Source organism: Canis lupus, chromosome 12 (genome assembly GCF_003254725.2).
Source record: "Canis lupus dingo isolate Sandy chromosome 12, ASM325472v2, whole genome shotgun sequence".
In the NCBI taxonomy this organism is placed as follows: Eukaryota; Metazoa; Chordata; class Mammalia; order Carnivora; family Canidae; genus Canis; species Canis lupus.
In genome coordinates, this window is record NC_064254.1 from 32,076,586 (window position 1) to 32,093,555 (window position 16,970).

General features: G+C 33.5%; 1 protein-coding gene across 4 annotated transcripts in view; it reads left to right on the top strand.

Moving 5' to 3' along the window:
• Positions 1–16,970, top strand: part of ADGRB3 (adhesion G protein-coupled receptor B3) — a 717,179-nt gene that overhangs the window by 545,005 nt on the left and 155,204 nt on the right. For all 4 annotated transcript variants that reach the window (XM_025444944.3, XM_025444946.3, XM_025444947.3 and 1 more), the window contains 2 exons: positions 12,863–12,989; positions 14,616–14,719. In XM_025444944.3, coding sequence (XP_025300729.1) covers positions 12,863–12,989; positions 14,616–14,719 — 231 coding nt within the window. The remainder of the gene's footprint in view (positions 1–12,862; positions 12,990–14,615; positions 14,720–16,970) is intronic.

The following is a 16,970-nucleotide window of genomic DNA, read 5'->3' on the forward strand; positions in this document are numbered from 1 at the left end:
AGACATATCTATATTTTAACTTTTTTATATACTTGACTATGGTTAAGAGAAAAACATGATAACTGAAGGATACAATGAACATAACTGCAGTATGCAACTTTGCTAAAAGATTATGTAACTCATAGGTAAATGTGCATGATGTCCTTGGTTTTTAGGACTGAATCAGTAAGCAAAATTTAAAGTAGTGGTTGAACTACCTCACTATCTGTGTGGATTATTAATGCTCACATCTTTAGAGATAACTTGAGCTATGCTTTCTCGTCACCAAGAAATAAATGTCAAAATTTCCTGAGATTCTGCAGCCTTTATGTAACAAGAATAATACTATAACATATATTGTGCTATACTATAATGTACATTATAGTAATGGGTTTGCAGCAGTCAGAAAGGAGATATAAAGATGGGAGAAGAAGCCCAGACTTTTATATTAGTGATGCTATATTAATTATGACAGAGAAGACTTTCCTATTATAAGCTTCATTTTTAAGATACTTGAAACTTTCCCATAGGAATTTTTCTCATGACAGGTTTTTTATTTTTTTTCCCTAGTAATGAAAATAAGGAGATTGGTTTTTAATATTTTGAGAGATTTTTATCTGAGAATAAAAGTGTTTCTTCTATCCATTAGAACATTTTTTAGGTACTTTACTTTCTGAAACCTCAAAACAAATAGCTTTTTAATGACCTTCAAACTTGTCACCAAAGAAGAAGTTTAGTGCCTTTGGTGTATTAGGCAGTTTGATTTGCAAATAATTAAATTACAAGCATTACCCAATGCTTCCTCTGCAAATTATTGTGTCCCCATGTAGCAGTTAGCCCACTGCACCTTACAAATAAGGGGAACTTGCAATTAGTCAGTCAGTTACTGAAAATTAGCCATTCTTGGAATGTAAGTGTTGTGGGTACATGTTTTATATGTACTAAAAAGAAAACTAGAGCTGAAAATTGGTTGCTGGACACTGACATGGCACATTCAAATATGAGTGAGTTTTCTCCTAACAAAAGAGAGGGCAATATCAAGCTGAAATAGTGGCCAATGTAATCTACTTTTATTTAAAATCTCACTAAGACAGAATCACCTCATCCTCTGAGCTCAACAGATTGAGATCCACTCAGGAGACACAAAGTTGAGATCCAAAACAGGAAAGGCCTTGACTGCTCATTAAAATGTTAATTATGCCATGGAGGGTTCATTGCTGTCCTTCAACCATGAATTTTCACTGCTTGCCTTATTAATGTAGAAAGTAACCATAGTTCCAGAGGAGCAGCAGCATGATAGGAAAATATAATGCGCATTTATTCAAATATATGGCAACACATATTTCTTTAGATGCCAGACTTTTGAGAAATGGGCTCACATAGTTCTCTCCCTTTGTCACCACAGCACTAGCCACACACCTACAGTTTCTAATTGTGTTCTAGGTTTTGGAATTTTCTTAATTGGGTGGGGATGGACAAGCTGTATATTTGTCTCCATTGTACTTGAGAGCAGAGGCTATGTTTGTCTTTCAGTCTTTGAAATCTCTATGCCTAGTACAAAAAAAGGCATGAAAGCATTTTATATAAATTTACAAACGTAGGAGGTTAAAGCAAAATTTCATACTCTCCAAATTATGAAAGCTGGTATTTCAGAGTATCTACATCAGCACATAAAAGCCCTAATTTCACCTATCCATAAATTCATAGAATACTGCCTTTTCAAATGTATTCATGAAAATTTAAAAATCAACTTAAGGGAGCACCTGAGTGGCTCTGTCAATTAAGTGTCAGACTCTTGGGTTGGGCTCAGGTCATTAACTCATGGGTCATGAAACCAAGCCTTTGTCTGCCCTCACACTCAATGGGGAGTTTGCTTGAGATTTTCTCCCTCTCGCCCTCCCCTGACTCTTGTGTGAGTGAGCACAGGGTCTCTCTCTCTTACTCTGTCTCTCTCTCTCTCCCTTTCTCTAAAATAAATAAATAAATAAATCTTTTAAAAAAATCAATTTGAGCATTGAACTTTAAAAAATCATGTTACATAATTCAGTTATACACACTCCTGCCTCTTCATTATCCTTTTCTGCATATCTTACCATTGAGGAATTAAAGCACAGGCTTCCCTTGACTTTCCATTGCTGCTCTCAGGTTAAGTTGCCATGTAGTCAGGAACGTATAGCTTGGCAAATAAGTGGTATGAGATGTTCTGGAGTCTTTGAACAATACTTTCTCTGTGAACCCTTTTCAGCTATAGCAGCCACTCTACCCTCACTTACCTAATATCTTTTTTGCTTTGTGTGTGGGGGGTGGGTAATTTATGGCATCCCACAAAAGAGATCTATCTTCAAGATCCCTCAAAGCCAGAAGTTTGCAGAAATCACTACATTTTTTATACTTTCATATATTATTATTCTCGACTATACTTAACAGAGCATTTATTTTTAATATTCCTAATATCCAAAGAAAGTACTTCGAAGGAAAGGTTTTCATTGATGATTTCATGGTAATGGCAGTATTTGGGAGATAGATTACATCCTTTGCATTTCATGTCAGAGTATGACATGTATTCCTTCCCTGGTAATATATACTTTACTTCATATTTCACTAGTCCACCTGTGATGTAAAATGTGATTTAGCTGTTGGCCGTGTGGTTATGTGACCCCAAAGGTTCAGTAATCTCGGATTCTGTTTTCAGTTCTTAAAATCTTTATAGTAACAACAAAAAAAAAATTCTTGGTGAAACTCAATTCATATCAATCTCTTTCTTCTTCATAGAAGACATTAGTTCCTTTATTTCTTTTAACTATGGGTCATCTAAACATGGACTTAGTCATTCCCCTCTGAAATCTAGAAATGTTATGGTGCCGCCATAAGAGATCATCTTTGATGAAAAATCTTTTTCATGTCACTTGACTCCTCTGACATGATTTCTTATCAATAAAACGGTATATATGATCATCACAATATATTGCATTTATTTAGGAATCTTAACTTTTAAAAATATGATTTTCATTCCCATTGATAATGCTTAGCTCATATATCCACTAAATAAATAATTGATGAATATATCCATTATCTTCAGTTTTATCAACACAACATTTCTATAAGTGAGGTAGAACATGCAACTATCTAATTTTATAAATGAGAACACTGAGTCCCTGAGTAGGCTAGGGACTTCCTCCAGATAATAGCACTCTGGTGCGATGCAGCTGAAACAAGAAGCCAAATTTCCCATTGCCATATCTATGGTTTAAAAAACAAACAAACAAAAAATCCACACAGACAACAAAAACTATACTCAGGATAAAGATATTTGTTTTCCTATAGGTGCTATAGATAATGTAAAAGGGGAGGAAAGCTGGCAAGCTCTTTTGAAACTTGTCACAAACACATTCAGAGTGTAATTTTAATTAGAAGGAAAAAACCTGATGAAAAGTTATTCTAATATTTACTGACACCATTATTATAGTTTGATTTGGTGCATGTACTTATCTCTCTCATCACATAGGTACAAATGTTTGCAGCCTGACTTTTATTGAATGAGCTTTTTGACTTTAAACACTGCAATGCTGCGATATTGATTAGTTTTTAAAGAATTCAATAGTTGCAAATGAGTGATATTGGAGCTAGGACAAAATTGCTTGAATAAATATGTGACTATGAACCACTTGGGTGTGAACAGATTATTTTCTTAGTTTATATTTTAATTGAATTTAGTTTTTCATATGCAGACCACTTTATTTCATTTCTATGTGTTTGTGTATGGTATACTTTCTTCTGCCACTCCAATCATTTCCATTTCCTTTCTATTAGTATACATGTTCCCAAATTGCACATAATATACTGAGGAAGTGAGCAGAGAAACATTACTCTAATATTCAGGTTTCCTTTTGTCAGAGTTCTAAGAATATCATGTCATCCAAGTAGTCATTTAAACTATATAAATGTCCAATGATTTTTGCATTTTCCATGTAGGAAATGAATCATATTTTTGAAGTATGATTAATTCAAGATTTAAAATTTCTATTTTTTGAAACTAAGAACTCTGATATCAAAATCACATATTCCCAGCTCTATCCCAGAAACAAAGCATCAGGATTTTGAGCGAATTAAACTTCAACCTCTAATTGATGTCTTAGTTTCACATCTCAACAGTAAATTGTTGAGATCTATCCTTCTCATTTGGGTTAACATTACAGACATATGCTCAAATTTTTAACTTAGAAAACAGCTAACCTGTGACCCAGTGCCAGAAGTATGACTAGATCAGTTTACAGCCAAGCCACATCATAATTATAATTTCAAATGGAATGGAGGGAAAAAAGTAGTGTAATACAAATAGCTGCCTAAGATGCTTACTCAGTGATTCTGTTGTTGAATATTTTTGTGTCAGAATTTTAGCCTATGGAAAACTATTGTGAATCATAAGTGTACCTCTTACACTGTTTTAGGAAATACTTTTGGCAAATAACATTTAATAGTATGGTGATTTGACTTAGAGGTTGTTAAAAACTATGAAAGAATTCACAAATCTTGTAATTTCTTCCCAAGGTATTGCTGGGGAGGAAAACTTTCCTCTGCCTTTCTAGTTCTTCTTAGCTGAACTAAGAATCAAATTGACATGAGACAGATTAACAAGAGAAAGTAAAATGTGATTTCTTCTATACAGGGAATCTATACAGACACGGAATTCCAAAGACAGGCAAAATGAAGTATATGTGTAATCCTGAACTAAGGAGAAGTGGATAGGGATCTGGGATTTCAAAGGGAAGAAACACACTTAAGAGGAAGATGAAAAAGAGTAAATATAAACAAATGTTTGCTGTGGTACTCAGAAACAATAGGGCAGAGGACTCGAAAATGCTGTCCCTTTCTGAGCGCTGACCCTGCATGTTCTTAACTCTGGTTGTGTGCTTTTGTTGTATCTACTCCTCACTGAAAGAACAAAGAAAAGAAGATCTACTTTAAAGTCTTTCAGATTTGGGTTCAATTCCTGTCACAGTCCTTTACCAGCTGGGAAGCCTTAGCATAGCCACAATCTCATGGGTCCATTTATTTCTTTTAAACATATAATAAAGCCAAAGGTAGGCAGTCCAAGGCTTGCATGGTTGTTATGCAGATTGAGATCTCTAGTCAACTTCCAACCCTAGGCTCTTATATCTCTAGGGTCCTCATGATTCTAGATGGAGGCATTAAATCCATTTGTTTCAATAATCCTATCTGGGATAATCACAACAATATCTACCTTAATTTTTTTATTTAGGTTTCAAAAATATATATTTAAAGTATCTACTATAGCACCTAACATTGAGTTAGATATTCTGTAAAAGTTAACTGTTATTTTCATTAGTGTGATTATTATTATTTGCCTATTGACTAATTAATGATGGCACCTAGCATATTTTAACCTTTAATTATTAATAAATTATGGTGAAGATATTTATACATATTTATAACCCAGTAGATTTGCTTCCTTAATGTTATTTCTTCCCATACTTTTTTCTACTCTTATGATTTCCAGTTTTAAAAACAACAAAAAAATATTTTTCCACTTTGTCAGTTTTGTTTTTGCTTTGCAATTGAGTTATAGGAATTCCTTATGTATTTTGAATTTTAGCCTCTTATCAGATCTATGGTTAGCAGGTATTTTCTCCCATTCTGGAGGTTGCCTTTTCACTCTGATATTTGTTTCCTTTGTTGTGCTGAAGCTTTTTAGTTTGATACAATCCACTTGCCTAGTTTTTCTTTTGTTGCCTATACTTTAGGAATGGTAATTGCTAGGGGCTTGGGGAGGAGGAAATGGAGAATTTCTATTTAACAGGTATTAAATTTAAGTTATGCAAGATGAATAAATTCTAGAAATCTGATGTACGACATTGTGTCTATAGTCAATACTGTATTGTGCATTTAAAATTTAGGAAGAGGGCAGCCCAGGTGGCTCAGCAGTTTAGCACTGCTTTCAGCCTAGGGTGTGATCCTGGGGACCCGGGATCGAGTCCCACATCGGGCTCCCTGCATGGAGCCTGCTTCTCTCTTTCCCTGTGTCTGTGCCTCTCTCTCTCTGTGTGTGTGTGTGTGTGTGTGTGTGTGTGTGTGTGTGTGTCTCATGAATGAATAAATAAAATCTTAAAAAAAATTAGGAAGATCTCATTTTAAATGTTCTTACCACGATTTTAAAAGTAAATAAATAAATAAATAAATACAAGCTATTACTGGCAATAAAACTGGTGCTACCATTCTTGTAAATGATGTTCAGTGACCCTTAAGGGCAATGTGTTCTTGGTTTTAATGTGTATTTTATGACAAAGAGGCAGTGACACTATACCTGCAAGATAATTTCCACTGAAGCTCTCAAGCTCCAAAAGATAATGTGCAAATCTTATATGTCCACAAAATAACCTAGCTCAGTGTCTGCATTGTATTAGATGCTGAAAAAATATTTGTTAAATAAACAAATGAATTAATAGTCTAGGAAAGTCCAACTTTTTATATCAGGTCAAAATCTGTACTGGGTATTTATTCAACAAACATTTATTCAGCACCTACCATGTTTCAGACACTCTTAGGATCTGGAAATACTAAAGTGAACATAACAATATTCCTGTTCTCAAGAAGCTTACATTTCAGTAAATAAAGACAGGCAAAAAAAAATGAATTTAAAAATACATACCTAATACATTAGATGGGATACGTGTCATGGGCAACAACAAATCAGGGCAAAGACAAAGGGCATATGAGAAATTATTGGATAGTGTACCAGTTATTATATAACAAACCTCCTCAAATCTTAATGGCTTAAAACAGCAACTACTTTATTTGCTCACAATTGTATGATTCAGCTGATTGAGTTCAGCTGGTTGGTTCTTCTGCTGGTTTCATCTGGTGTCATTCATGAGATTGCAGTTTCCTCTGGTAGTTCAACCTGGGGCTGGATGATCTAGTATTGTCTCATTCACATGTCTGGTAGTTGGTGCTGTCTCTTGTATTCAGTGAAGTGTACCTGGGCTACTTCACTTGATAGTGGAAAAGATGATAGGAATAAAAACTGCAAGGTCTCTTGAAATCTAGGCTCAGAAGTCATAAATAATTTCCACTGCATTCTTTTGATCAAATCAAGTCATAAGGCTTACCAAGATTCAAAGGAAAAATAAATAAATTGTACCTTTTGATGGGAAGAATTATATTCCCAATCAGATTACCAGCTTCTCTAAGAAAGAAAATATGTTATTTTTAAAATAAATGTGTCTTCTACTTTAGCATTTGAAAAGCACACACTATATACTTATTGACTGGTTAGTGAAAGTCTTGCTGCTGGATTGAACATAATCACTATAGCATGCTGACTCAGAATTCATCCTCAAATGATGTTTGAAGACCAAAAAACAAATAGATGACCCTGTTTAGTTCCATTGATACTCTTCAGATTACATTTCCACTATATGCTGAAGAACAACAAATGAATTAGAGCTAAGACAATTTGTCTGGATCCAGCAGTACTAACAGTCATTTCTTGAAATGTAAATAATCATTAAATTAACTAAACAAACATCATTTAGTCCCTACTAAGTGAAAAGCCACATGGCAGAGATTTAAAAGCAAAAAGATACAGTTTTCAAAAAATACTGAGATTCTAGTATGGCATGGAGAGTTTAATTTATAACTAAAGAAAGTGAGATGAATTTATCAACTAATATTCTAGTGTTGTATGGGAAGCATTAATAGACACAGAGGATTGTGAGGGAAGATCTAAATATAGAATATTCTTGGAATTACTTCATTTCTCTATAACAAATTAGAAATCTAGTGTTTTGGTATAGAGGGGTCACTGTTAATTCTAGGCCCAGCACAGTGTATGATAACTGCTCTTTCTGGTGGTAGCAAAATAACTGCTCCTTAATTTTATCCCTTTGAATGAAATATATATACTTTATGTGGCGTTACTCTTTATTTATTGTTACATGTATACATACACAATAGTATAATTGTGACTATATACAGTCATCATTATGATTGATATAAACATAATTTTGAATAACAAATCTTCCACTGAATCCCAGTAAAGAGAATATAATTTTTAAAAGGAAAAAATAATTTACAACTTTTACACCGTATTATGTGTTCAGAATTTGGAATTTAAGGTTTTGTATCACCCCAAACAGTAAATGAACTCACTACAGATACAGGATATGTTTTATGTCATGAAAAATTGGTATAAAAATCAATGTTTTTCTTTAATGTATCATAGAATATATTACTTAAATATAAGATATATGCCATAGAGTATGACAATCTACCTGCCTTCTGCTAACTTTATCCATTGATAACTCAGTTTGTTAAAACTCTGACACTAGAGCCACAATGGTTACAAGTGTAAATTATTTTGCAAGTGTATTTATATATAACTTATAACTTCATAGGACATGTTACATTCTGTTTTAAAAGAGATTGCAATTAAAATTTAGTCTTACAAACTTTTAGTATGGAAGTGAGGAACTCAATTTTGCTTCTCACTCTGACTTAAAACAAGTTTCCTAAATTCACCATAATTCACTTTTCTTATCTATAAAACTAAGTAGTTGGGATGGATCAGTGGTTCTTAACACTGACTGCACACTAGAATCATCTGGGGAGTGTTAGCAAAGTAATAATGCCCAGGACCCACCCTGGGGCTTAATTTTTAAAGGTGTCTAGGTAATCTTAATGTAATCAAGCGTAGAAAACTGATGGGCTAGGTACTCACTAAGGTTATATCTAGCAAAACTTTCTAATTTTTTATTCACTCTTTTGACATAGTAACAGTTGCTAGAACAATATTTTCAATATTTGCAATGTCTAAAGAGTAGAAATTACTCTCAAATACTATTTCAACTCAAAATTGAGAACATTTGCTCATTTGTACTCCAAAATTTACTGTGGGAATAATTTACACCAAGAGCCATATACACATCATTTACATGGATATAATCTAGACATTAAAAATAATATAGATTCACCTAATTTTTAGAAATTAATAACTATTATTATGGGAAGAAATTACTTTCTTTCAGGATATATACATCATAAGAATAGTGTACTCAGAAATTGTGTGTGAATTTTTGAATTGCCATTGTAGTTATTTTGATTTTGAATAAATGAACCATTAATATCTTAAGAGATAATAAACCCCCCTAAAGTGTATAACTTATTCTTAATAAATACTTTGCACATTGATTTATTATAAAGCAGGATAGACAGTTTTATAAAAGAATTATTCAAGTGAAAAGTCGAGTTGTATTGATATTTCAAAAGATAAAGTTTGATTTCTTGGAACAGTTTTGAGATGCGTAAGTTTATGCTATCAGGCTTTACCAAACAACTTTTTGTCAAAGAGAACAGATAATTTTTTCTGTAGTCTTAAATACTAGAGAATAAAATCATATTCTATATTATTTATAGCTCCCATGAAATCAGGAATCCAATGATATACTCAGATCCAAAAGAAACTAGGTAGACTGTTAGGAAATTGGGGAAAGGCTTCAAATAAATATTAAACTATAATGTAATAGATTTTGTGTCTTATATTTTCACAAAATTCTGTGCTTGTGCGTATGTACTTTTGAATACTTGGGACAGGCAGATTCTTCTTCTTTTAGCCAGCCTAATAATAGGAAGAAGGAGAAGAGGTACAGATGACAGCTAACAGCTAACATGGGTGAATGTAGGTGTAACCCACAAAGAATGTGCTGGCTGTATGGAATTTCTGCAGGCCTAGTTATTTTTGAAAACTATTTGAAATAAATTTTAATGCCCAGGAAAGACATCGTGAAAAAGAAATATGTGATTTTCACTATAACATGTATGTCTGTATCATTATTTTGTGTTCTTTTCTGACATTGTCAGTCTATTATATCTTTAGTATTCATACATATTTCATTGTATATGTTTGCCTTATTGATGACAACCTAGACTTAATAATTAAAAGTAATTCATAGATATACCATTAATCATAGCATGAAAAAAACTATGACATTGAAAGAATAATATGACTGCTGGAATAATCCACATGTTTGAAAACTTTGTTCTTTGGGGACTGGGAAAGCTTTTTGCTTCACATTAGCTCTACCAAATATGAGTTTGCTTTACAAGATCTCCCTGAAATCAATCAGACATGTGTACCATGCTTTCAAAGAATTTTGTACAGTAGGAATAAGTTATGAAGTATTCGAAAATACAGATGACACATACTATAGGTCTTGTAATAATGACATGTATGCTTGTGATTTAGAAACTAACTTATTAGAGCTTATATGGTTTTAAAATATTAAGGGGTTTTATGAAACAAAATAAAATATAACATGAGAATGGCATCATGTTTATTGTTCAGCTCTTGGGAGTGACCAAATGCAGAAGTTGGTAGCTATCCTCTTACCATTCAAGATTTTACTCTACTACTCAAATGCTCCAAATTCTGATGTTCTCCTATCAGATGCATTATTTTTTGTTTTAGTTCTTGTTTTAAACTGAGAAGAGTACATCACACTATACTCAATCACTCATATTATTTATTAGTTTAATCAGATAAAATCAACAAAGAGATAATAATTCCAAAGAAAGGTAGGGACACAGGCTGTGTAGCCTAAGGAAGGTGCACATGAAAAGGGGCCCAGTAAGATTTGAAGTATTTCATACTTGGGCTGATGTAGACTGGTGTCATTTTCCAATTTTGCCTGAGCTGGGTCAGGTCAGAAATGCAATCTTGAACAAACAAAATAAATTGACCTACTTTTCTAAAGATGTCATGTCAAATCTACATGATCTTCAGAGTCCAGCACCATTATATTGAACATAGACTTAATATCTGACAGCCAAAGTTTAGTGATGCTAACATTTTCTTAATTAACTGGATACAAATATATAAATTTGTCTCATAGGAAGTCTTACAGTAAAGTATTTTTTTCCTTATTAAGACTTAGATTGTTTTATTGATCATAGCTACATAATGTGGAAAGTTTAAGCACTAGACTCCCCCTTGGAAACATACTGCATCAAAGGAGAGCTGCCATCCAGGATGAATAATGCAGACGTTATGCTTTAAAACATGTTAGGTTCTCTTAACTATATCTTTCTTTAAACTTTTATCAACTAAGTTAAATGTTTTTCATTTGGCCTTAACTGTTTGTCTCAAGAAGATAAGAGACAGACAGCTAATGAAATAAATTGAATGCTGCTATGGTTAGGTAGATTTGGAACTTAATACTGTTGCAGTTGGTTAAAGGTATAACTGATATATATTTTTAAATTTGATATGGCTGCATGACATTATGAGAAAGAAAAGGGACCTCCTAATTTTGATTTGGTAATACTTAAAAGTATTTGGGTGAACTTAGTTAAATTTTGTATGTTGTCCTTCTCAAATACAGTGTATTCCTTCTTAAAAGAATTTGTAATTAAGAGTACTGAGTGATGAATACTAATAATAAAAAGTCATATATATTAAGAAGATTGCTTCCAGATATCAAAAAGGATAGTGTGAATTATATTCTGTAGCTCAGCTTGGAAGTCCAACTGTCACAGAGAAGCCTCTCTCATTGAAATCTCTCAGAAATAGACTGCATGCATATTTAACCCAATAGCTTTAGGCATTCAAGGATGGAGTAGGTGAAATCAAAAGCACCACATTCAAAATTATGTGTTGTTTGCTCAAATTTTAGAGTAATTTTTAATGCAGATAATAATGTGGTCCAGAATTAAAACACACACATACATAGGTTTTGCTAGTTGGAGAGTTTCCATACTTGGGGGAGGGGAGGAGAAAATTGGTGCATTCAGTATATAACACGTGTAATGATAATAAAGTTGATTGGTCGAACTCTCTAGCTTTTTTTTTTTTTTTCTTTTCTTCCTCTTCCTGTAGAGTAGTTCAGCTGAGGGTGGAAGGGTTCTCCCCTCTCTTACCCCCCTACTGAGAAAGCGTAGGTTGATACCATTTTTATTGTTCTGCTGGGGTGGGAAATAAACCATATGCTTTAGAATTTTGAATGGCAATACCAAAGAGAAAATTGAAGCAGGCCCTTCTTTCCCCCTTCGTACTGGACTTTGGGGTAGGATTATTCTTCCAAATGTTCTAGGAGACTTGATGTTAGCTTAAATGTTTCTACTCCAGGGCAGAGAGGCAGGTCAGGGGAAGAAATGTCAAGGGCTTCAGAGGCGTGTTGGGCTGAATGAAGTGTGGAGTGGGAAGCTTATGTCTGAAACCTACCCCTCCCCTGGATACCAGGCAAAAGCAATGAGAGTCGTAACCAGCTGATGCCGCTGCTGCTGCTTCCCGTTTCCAGGGTGAAATTTTCACAGCAGCTAATTCTAAAGGGAGGAAAAATCCCTAACCAGCAGCGGAAAAGATCCTATCACCCAACCCAAGCTATATAACCTTTTAGGCAGGCTTTTCAGAGAAATCCGCATTTTAAAAGCCAGCATTCACGATCCAAAAATACAGGACGAGAATCAGAGCTGGTATGAAAATCTGAAAAGCCTCTTTACACTCTGAGTGTTTGAAACGATCCGATGAGCATAGGAAGTGGCTGCCAACGCTCTGGCGGCTGCTCGTGCTGCCACCGCCGCTGCTGTTCCTCGCAGAGGGCTGGACAGAGCTAGTCCTGGTTTCAGCACCTCCGGCGCTGGACAGCTCTTTGCACGCTGCACCCGCCTGCTTGCTTTTTCCAAACACTCTCGCTTTGCATTACTGGAGATGCATCTAAATTACGTTCTGTTCAACAACAAGTAGATTTTTTTTTTTCCTGAACGGGAATTACAGTAGACGATTCTCTCAATTAAACTGCATTTTCTTCTTTACGGATTTGGCCGTCAGGCGTATTTATCCCGATCTCCCCCCCACCCCCCCCCTTTGCAGGAACGAGTCTTTGGGAACGTGGTCCACCCAGGGATGTAAAACTGTGCTTACCGATGCATCCCATACGAAATGCTTATGTGATCGTCTCTCTACCTTCGCCATTTTGGCTCAGCAACCTAGAGAAATAGTAAGTAACAAAGGGAAAACAAGGCTTTAATGCAAAGGCAGGGACATTGTGGAGAGTGTTTCTCCAGGGAACTGCATTTTAAAAGGGGAAATGGAAAATGTTGCAGGGTGGCAAAATTGGGTTCGTCTCCTCCTTAGCTACAGTAGCTTGGTAAAATGAATTCTAGTTGGTGTGCTATAACTAAATTCTACTCAATTTTATGTCTTCTAACTTGAAATTTCTGCAGTATAGTTTTGAGGATGTACTCCATCATATTACTAATATGCTACAAACTTTCAAATAAAAATAATTGCAAAGTTAACCTTTATTTTAGAACTGAAAAGGTGGTCCGGGGAATTTGTGAGAATACTGTTGGTAGTAGAATGAAGACCCCAGACACTATAAGCCAAACATATTGCATATCTGCATTGGATATTTTCAGTACAGGTTTTCTGGGGGTGTCCTTGGATATTTATTAAAAAAAAAAAAACAAATGAAGTTTTCATGAAAGCACGGGCTGCCTGAAACTGTAAAATCATTCCTTAAAAGTGTCTAAGCTTGTAAAAAAAAAAAAAAAAAACTAGTTTCTGATATAAACAGCTGCATAAACTGTCTAAAAGAAAAATAATATCCTCATCAACTCTATTTTGAAAAATTATTTCCAAAAAAATTGAAATGCTGAAAAATAATTATTAAGATGAATGTGACTTTCTGTCTAAATTTGGCCTAAATATGCCTCACTCTTCTTACTTATTTTGTTGACAAAAATACATAATATAATTTAATGTGCTTACCTAAGGATTGGAATACACTTGATGTTAAAGTGTATTTCTTCAAACTTCCAATATTAAAAATAAGAAAAACAACAGATCTCATTAGTTAGTATCATGTTAGTGTCTAAAGAAAGAAACCTCTCAAATCAGTGACTGCTTATAATCTTTATATTTGTCTTAAAATATATAAGGCTTATTTGTCAAGGTCATGTATTTAGGGACTGATACTGGTATTGTGAAAATTATCTCTGCATATTTTGTTAATAGAAAAAAAACCCACAAAATATGTTGGAAGTTCTTGCATTTGAAATTTTATTTTCTTCTATAGCCTTACAGGCCAAGCAAGTAAAATTAAATAAGAGAATACTTGACTTAGAAAAAGTTGTCAAAAGTCAAAAAGTTTGAAAATTTTTCAGTATCTAGGTACCAGGTTGGGGTAACAATGAGTTATAAATGGAAAGATCGAAGTAAATTTTACCAAAAAGCATACTGTGACATAACTGGACTATAGTTGTTGAAAAAAAAATGAATGCTGCTTCAAATTTCAGATAAAGAAAATTTAAGATGTGAATATTCACCAAGTTTTAGGTTCAGTTATTTATTGTAGAAAGCCATAGTGGGTAATATGCCATAATCAAGCATTTAAAACTCTAAGGCCTTTATTACTTCACAGTGGGAGAGAGGGGGGGAGCCAGAATTAGTCATTTTAGAGGTTGAGAATATATGAACAAAGTGGTTACTGGGTAATTATCTGGTAACTATAACAACTATATTGGCTGTTTTGAGTATTAGGTTAGTTTTGCTGAGTTTAGAAGTTATTTTCATTTATAAAAAATCATCTCTCCTTTTTGTGTTTCTTTTGCTTAATTTACAGATCATGGAATCCTCTGGTACACCTTCAGTTACCCTAATAGTAGGCAGTGGCCTTTCTTGCTTGGCCTTGATCACCCTCGCAGTTGTCTATGCAGCATTATGGAGGTATGTAATCAAATAATGCACTTCAAATGGGATACTCTTATTCAGATTAAATCTGGCAATATGATAATCATTGTATCTCCTTTCTTTTTAATTTACTAAAAGAAGTATTCTTAGAACAAAGTTATAATTGCTGTGATTGAACTAGAATAAATGAACTCAATAATATAATAGTAATAATAATAAAATTACCTAATTTTCTTGTATGATGAGAAAATAAACAAAACACACACACTTTTCTTCCCAATTCAAATGATGGTAGCTTTCAACAAGTTGCTTACTCTCAAACATGGTATTCTTATCTCCCCAAGTTCAGTCTGTTTTATTTATCCCAATTTCTATTGAGTTTGAGAGTTTAATTGGTACATAGTAATTTCTCTGTTATAGACATATGGTCTCCAAACTCTTAAGTTTTAAGCTTTAAATTTAAGAATTTAAACACATGCTTTCAGTATATCACAGACAATGAGTAAATCTTCATATTATTAATGCATTAACATAATACCACAATGCTATTGGAAAGACCTCTTGGTTGAATATTTCCAAAAACATCAGATTTGGACAAATTGGTTAAAGAAGTAAAAAATACATAAGCAAGGGGATATGATTGAAAAACTTTGTTCTACAATGTTTGAAATTGCATCTGCTTGAGTGGTATATGAAAATTTAGTATTTCTCTAAGATTCCTTCTATGAATAAAAATTAGACCTGTATATTTTAGACATTTTATAATATCTACTCACATATTGATAAACAGTACATAACCAAATGGCCAAACTTCCTGTTGGATTTAAAAAATATTAAGTGTCTGGGCAGCCTGGGCGGCTCAGCGGTTTAGCACTGCCTTTGGCCCAGGGCGTGATCCTGAAGACCTGGGATCAAGTCCTAGGAGTCCCATGTCGGGCTCCCTGCATGGAGCCTGCTTCTCCTTCTGCCTGTGTCTCTGCCTCTTTCTCTCTCTCTCTCTGTGTCTCTCATGAATAAATAAATAAAATATTTTAAAATAATAAATACTATTAAGTATGAAACATTTTTATAGACATCTTGATTATTAAAAATGTTTCAAAATGGTTATATTAGTAAATGGACAATTATATATTATTTCCTGAATATTTGCAATATTAAAATTGTAAAAGTAGCTAGTTCTTGTGTTTTACTGTTACTTAAGTTAAAAAACAACTCAGTTGAAGAAGTAATTATAATTTAATAAGGAAAGGTCATTTTATTTAACATCCTTTCAAAAAAAAATGTTGTCTATTATATTGTTCACTCTTTTGAGGATAAGAATTAATTACCCAGATATTAAATTGTCAAGGATATTAAAATTTTCATGCTTCAAACAAAAATATGTACACATTCTTGTTCCACTGACACAGGAACATAATAAAGGTTCTCTGAAAATCTGAAAAAATATGACCAATCTCATGAAATGAAAGAAATGTTTGGTCTATGCATGGCATTATAAATAATGGAATCCAGGCTTACGGGGTCAGTCAAGTAGACATTGCCCTGGTATTGGAAGAGTAAAATGGACAAAGGCTAGGAAGAAGACAACTTTGTCTCCCACAACTGGCTAAACTGCACTTTTTGGGAAATGAGGCAGTGTTTAATGGATATTAAATAATCTCAATAGTCATAATTCATACTCACTGAAGTAATTACAACTAAGTTCCATTTCTTAATACTTAGGATTCAGGTACCAATTTTACCTTTTTTTCATCCCTAAATACCTATAGCTATCAGTAGCACAAACACTGCCAGTATAAATGATATATAAGGAAGCACAAAATTAATTAGTTCATAATAAACTTTTCTTTAATCCAGAAAATCCAGGGAAATCACTTAATAGTCTTCTAAGAATTATCCAAACATCTGAAAGGCTCTGTTAGTATGTGAAACTGAGAGGTGTAGAAGAGAGTACCAAGAAACAGCATAAATTCTGATTCCTAGTATTTAGTGTCTAATTAACTCATTCCATATAAATAGAAGAATTGAAGTAATATTAATAATTTTATAGAGGTTCCAAGATTCCTAAATTATTAAGTGAATCATGTAGCATGATGAATTTAATAAATCTTATAAACATAAAATTTATCTTGTAACATTAGTGTATGGTATTACTCTATGGTAATACTCATGTTAGGATCCTACTGACTTTTTTCTAATTAAAAAGTTTAAATTTTCCACAAATGAGTGAAACCATATGAGAATTGTAATATATGTTGGCTGACTGAATTTTTAAAAATGAAAAAAA